This window comes from Pyxicephalus adspersus, chromosome 10, assembly GCF_032062135.1.
Source record: "Pyxicephalus adspersus chromosome 10, UCB_Pads_2.0, whole genome shotgun sequence".
Classification (NCBI taxonomy): domain Eukaryota; kingdom Metazoa; phylum Chordata; class Amphibia; order Anura; family Pyxicephalidae; genus Pyxicephalus; species Pyxicephalus adspersus.
Genome location: NC_092867.1, coordinates 1,227,700 through 1,234,025, shown reverse-complemented (window position 1 = coordinate 1,234,025; position 6,326 = coordinate 1,227,700). Strand labels below are relative to the sequence as shown.

Here is a 6,326-nt window from a genome sequence, read left to right as displayed (position 1 = left end):
GGTGCCTTATGGTAGAATCTGGGGGCCCTCTTTGATAGGGAGCAACCAGAAATTCCAGTTCACTGAAATCTTAGAAGAAACTGTTGTGACTGAGTGTCCCATTGTATGGCTTGGAAGGTTGTGGATGGGATGTAGGTGGCACTAAGGCTGAGGAACTTTACTTAATAGACTGAAGGAAAGGGGAGTATGGGTTCTGTCAGACAAAAGATGGTGGTATGGGTCCTGGAGCTGGCTAATGAAGAGTTAGGAGAGTCCTTTGTCCCATGTCCAGGTCTTCACCTTCAGTCCTGGGTGCTCTATAGAAGTTGTCAGCTAAATGTTAATGGGAGGTTAATTGGCTTCCCAATGGGCTCCAAGAAATATGAGTGGTCATGGTGGTCCTGGAAAACAACATTCAGCATTCAGGGATGGGTCTTTTTCACATGTAGTTCATCAAGAAAGGCGGGCTGCGCAGGCTGAGATTGGGTGACATAGCGGATGTAGAGAGAAAAAAGAGTTCTGATATTGCTGCACATGTGTGAGATCGGCATCTCCCGACCCTCAATGTAGGAAAATGCCCCCAATGTCAGGCATGCGCAGAAGGAACACCTAAAAGCCTCCTGGGATCCATGACGTAACCCAGAAGGCTCTGCGCTCCCCTTAGGTCTTAGTTTATATATCTATTAGACCAAAAGTGTTATATGGATCAGAAAAATAGCTCTGACAATTAAATAATGGCATTTTTTTCTTTTATCCATCAGCTACGAAAAGCCATAGAAGGGACAGCGCAGTCCGGAGTCAAACTAAAGCCGCCATTCGCCAGTTTCCGGGATGCAAACCGCTCCATGTCCCAGAGGAAAGCCCAAAGGACCGTTCCACAGGCTCCACCCTCACCCGACCCTTCCATGTTTCCCGATGATTCACCTACGTTAGCAGCCCCTGACGTGACCCCAGACTCCGAGTTGGACGATCTGTCCGGCCAAGGATCAGAAAACGTGTCTCAGATCCTAAATGACTTCCAGGTGTTGGCAGAACACAGCGAAGATGAAGTGCCGCTGTAGTCCAGACCCATAATTCCATGGGGCAAGATATTCTAACCTCAGGGTAGCATGGATTTGGGAAGCAGAAGATGTGAAGAAGGTGAACGCTAGATGCTTCCCGTGATGAGTATCAAACACGAGGCCCATGGGAGAAGCCTCAAAAACGCTTTACATACTTACATTAAGTACGTGCCAATGTTAATGGAAACACTGCTTAGGAAAAGCTTCATACAAACCTCTGGGTGTGATATTGGTGGCCATTTGGCTCCAATCTCAAAATCTGCTTTAAATATTTGTACCGAGCAACAAACTCAAAGGCTTCCTAACTAAGCCAAAGCTCTGCATTCCCAGCCAAAATATCTGGTGCCCAAGCTACAACCCCCAACCACCGAGTGATGGAAAGAAAGATGGCACCAGGGGAAGGTCCACGTCTCTAAACGGTCACTGGGCAGTCACTGCCACTGGAAATGTTTTCTCTCTTTAGCCGATGAATGTTGAGGTGATGCCTGATCCAGCAAAGCTCAAAAAATTCAGAGAGAATGGGAATTGTTGACTTTTTGACTTCTCAAGGAGGATTGGTTGTTGTATGGTGGTCTGAAAGTTCTCATTGATTAGTCAGTGGGATGCAAGTTCATATGTTTTAATATATTTCAACTGCCAAAGTCTTCAGGGGTACTCTTTCTGAAAAGATAAATTTTAATTGAAAAGTGCACTAACCCTTCTTTCTTTGGTGTCACCAGGAAGTAGATATCTCCTCAATATCAGCCTGTAATAAATACCTGGAGCAATCAATGTTTGTGAGGGCAGAGGCTACAGTCTATGGCTTGGTCACCTTCAGAAGCTTCTATGTCTGGAAAAATTAAAAAGTTGATCATTATAAAGATATTTATGGGATATTCAAAGGCAACCGACACATTTTTGGTATCTGCAGCTCCTTCATCAGGGCTAACAAAAGACTCCATTGGTGTTCATTATTAGGGTGTATATTCATTATTAGGGTATACGTATGTCTTATATACATTACAGCTTAAAGGGCTCTGTTTACAAATTATTCCCTTTCCAATACGCTCATAAAATTAGTTTTATTCCTATTAATTTCCTATTGTGAACAATTGGCCACTAGGTGGCAGAACAAGTCATTGTTTTATTAGGAGAGAAATACCACCATTGAATTCACCAGCAGCGAATTTTAGAGGAATTGACTGGGGGAATAATTTATAAATACGGCCCAAAGTGCTATTTTTTTATATTTTAGGATTGTATAGAGCAGGAAAGGGTTAAAACTCCTATCAGGGTATTTTATGCTATGAAGATTTCCTTTCACTTCCTGTCCTAAAGAACAGTTAATGAATGGAAATTTCTCCAATGTAATGGTTGTCCCCATTAGGAGGATCTCCCCTCACTTATTGCTCTGATGACATCTTCAAAAGTTGGGTTGACAGTGGTCACCGGGACAAATAAAGGAGGTGAATACCCATACAGTGGGGAATAACTCTTCCCTGCATTTTGCAGAACGAATCCTTATATACATACATAGGTTTTCAATTAAGAAAAACGACTCAACAAATCAAGAGTAAATGTTTGACTTTCACAAAAAATTCACTGCAGGTGAATTAATTGCTGATATTTTTAGCACAAAGGGAGATACACCTGCAGTGAATCAATCTGACCACTGAATAGGATTATTTTTAAGTGATTGGTCCCCTTCAGAGCACAGACTCTTTTCTCTTTTGAGATCTCTACAACGCCCCCCTAGTGTTTGGTCTGAGCAATGACACAAAGCCGAATCAATGAGTAGAAACCGTCTATTCAAATCTGTTTCAGGCCATCTGTCTTATTTATTTGTTCATTCTTTATAGTCTGGGAGCTCTGGATATTTGTTTTTATGTCATTTTGGTAAGAATTGGCCCTATCAGTGTCCCGCATCCAATGATTGACATTTTCAGGATATAAATATCAAGTTTGATTTTGATGGCCATTTATTTTGTTGATCTGCTTAACTTTACAGTTAGGGAAATGTTAAAAAAACAAAACTTTCTATTCAGTGCCTTATTTTATGTCTTCAAGTCTTAACATGTAGTGAGATAGCAATAGTAATGTATGCACAGCCAAACCTGAAGAGGGCAGTAAAGGGTTAAAACCCTGCCAGTTCAATTTGCCCCAGCGTTCTCCTTAATAAATCTGACCCTCAGCCTTCTCTTCATTATTTATTTGTCCTCCACCCCTTCCCTTGTTTCATTTGCCATCCAGCCTTCTCTTCATTAAATCTGCCCCAGCCTTCTCTTTATTAAATCTGCCCCTTAGCCTGTCCATCATTATATTTGCCCTCCAGACACCCATTCAGTTTTGCACGGCTGCACCAACTCCTCTTCTGGACTGAAATATTTATTTTCTTGCACATTGTGATCTTCCCAAATGATGCATTAGAAGCTGCAACAAAACAGAGCCCGCCTTATTTCCTGGCTGGAGGACGTGTAACCTCATCTAGCCCCTCCCTCCCCAGCCCAACTCCCCCTTGCACCACCCCCATAATAGGATTTTAGATAATAAGGCCCCATTACCACAAGTGGGCACTACTTTTCTTGGAAATGCAGTCTGTTCAGTAACACCTACCCCAGACTGACACCTACCCATTAAATTATTTATACATTTACATAACTCCTCCCATGGACCAGCCCCCTTTATTGCATCAGGTCTAAGTGGGAGGAGTTCTGAGGGTGCCGGTATAGTTAGGTTGGGAATTGTTCTCCTTAAATGTCATCAATTCATTGTCTGTAGGGGTCCCCCTTGTGGCAGGGCCCTGCATGTCCTCCATGATGTTATTCAATCATCCATATAGTCTTATTTTTTTTTTCTACTAAGATCCGAGCTTTTTATGGAATCGTGCACTTGTTGATTTTGTGAGATATTCTGATGAATAGACTTTATATGGCATGTGTCTTACTGCAACGTGAACCTCAAATAAAATATTAAATGTTGTATTTTAATTAAATAAGTACAAGGACTTTTTAGGTTATTATATTGAAAAAGCTATAATTATGTTCACTCGTCAACACACAAATGACACAAAGGGCTCTATTTATAAATTATTCCCCCAATCAATTCCTCTGAAATTCACTGATGATCACATTTCTCTACACTTCTCATTTTAATTCCTATTAAAACAATGACTTGTTCTGCCACCTAGTGGCCAATCTCAAAAGTGCACATCTGTCAGCAGAGCCTAGATGGACAAATAATGTCATTGGACTCGGCCATATGCCTTCCTCCCCCAGTTCTGGGTATTTATAGTGGAAACTACAAAGCGGGGTCTTTTAATCCCAACGAGACCCAACATTTAATAATCAGGTTAATGCTTTAATACAAACAGCATACAGAAGCAAAGTGGAAAACAGATTTATAATTTTTTTTTGGGCCTAAATGTGATTGCACGGTGCACTGCAGCCATGTGACCCCCAAAAGGAGGAAGAACAATAGAATACCAGATAACATTTCCCAGCAACCCTGCATTACAGATAAATTACCTATAATCTACATTAACTATGATTGCTTCAGTTTTGGATGACGCGCTTTAAGGGAATCGGTAGATTGTATTATGTGGAGCCACCTAGTGGCTGATAGGGGATTACACTGATGAAGAATTCACTCTGTTGCTTGATATATCTCCTATTGAAAAAAATTATGATTATTTATTATCACATTTTATATAGTTTTATATTTTTATTAATAGCTTCAAGCCCTTCTTATTGTACCAAGTACATTTTTCCAAAGTGACAAATTTTGTTGGTGTTTCCAACCTTTACCACTCCCAGAGGTTTCCTATACGTGGTTGGTACATTGTGGGATCACATCAAGTGCATTAGGCCTATTTTCATCCCGGGGCAGTACCGGGGGGCAACTTTTACTTAAATGCCTGAGGGTTTAAAAAACAGACCTAAAGATTTTTATCAATCAAGGGCAGGATGGCCCACGGGCCCACCCAACAGGCCAAAGACAGGCGAAGGGCCACGGGCCCAACAAAGAGCCAATCACAACGTAAAGCTTTCCTTGCACAGTAGTAGCTGCCCACCAAAGAGCACAAGAACCTAATTTTAGGGGGATATGACCGGGGCCCATTTTTCTCATTTCTCCTCCTGACCCTGCACCTGGCAATGGCCGGCTTTGCTGGATTTCCAGTCCTGGCCTCGCACCTGCAGATGAATAATGAAATGACAGATCAGGGCCGTGCCGCATAAACCCGAATGCCATCAGCGGCTTGTTCTGTGCGCTTTCGTTATCTGGGATAGATCATTCTTCCCTCCTGTAAGTGGCATTGTCTCCATTGTATGCTAATATTAGTAGGGCTCCCGCTATCTGTACTCCTCCATTATTCATCGCTCTTCATGGCTGATCATACCTGGCTTTAATTAGAGCTTTCTACAAATATCTTGGATGATACAACATTACCGACCTCCTTGATGCTTGCAGAGCTGGGGTCTTCGGATTCCACCAAGCACACTGCCTCCAGTATCCCCATGTGACCAAATTGTCCTTACCATATGGCTTTGATAGAACATTAGATTGTAAGCTCTGTGAGCAAGGGTTGGTGTACGATCCCTAATGCAGAAAATATTGGCAGGGCCTGATAAGATTTTTTAAGTGTCATTATGGAGAGGGCCTTGTCCCGGATGGGGACCTGTTGGAAAGGTCTTAGGATGTTCTAGCAAGATGTTATTGAAACTTCCTTTTATTAACAAATTCCATCCATTCACATCATTATAGTGATCCTTTCTTGCTGCAAATACCAGTGCAAGCTGGGGAGAAGCTGTGCCTGCATTCATTTCATGTCGTAAGTAATTGTAAGAAAGAAATAAAAGTCAGTAATTTGGGAGATCAGGGATGAGGTCAGGGAGTCAAGAGGGGCATCATCTGTCAGGTGACCTCTAACCAGGGTCAGACTGGGGACCCAGGGCAGATCAGGGGGGAGCCCACCAAAAATACCTTTACCTACATGGTTGAAAAAAGACATAAAAGTCCATCAATTTCAACCACTAGGGGAATAAACATCCCAGATAAATCCCTATAGACATAGCCGATCCAGAGGAAGGCAAAAAAACCCTTATACACCCTGTTCTCTGGATAACAGTCACTGTTATTTTTACTTTAAAGCCTTAATCCCCAGTTATATTCTGTGCTTCTAGAAATCATCCAGCTTTTTCTTAAAGAAATCTATAGTAGTTGCTAAAAACTACTTCCTGAGGGAGCCGATTCCACATTTTCACAGACCTTACAGTGAAGAATCCCTTCCTTATCCGGAGCTTAAACTTC

At 42.0% G+C, this 6,326-nt stretch overlaps 1 protein-coding gene across 1 annotated transcript in view; it reads left to right on the top strand.

The window, feature by feature from the left end:
• CLCN1 (chloride voltage-gated channel 1) overlaps positions 1 to 4,014 on the top strand; it is a 58,023-nt gene extending 54,009 nt beyond the window's left edge. Inside the window, exon 23 of the mRNA XM_072423828.1 lies at positions 741 to 4,014. Coding sequence (XP_072279929.1) covers positions 741 to 1,040 — 300 coding nt within the window. The 3' untranslated portion in view covers positions 1,041 to 4,014. The remainder of the gene's footprint in view (positions 1 to 740) is intronic.
• Positions 4,015 to 6,326: the final 2,312 nt, after the last annotated feature.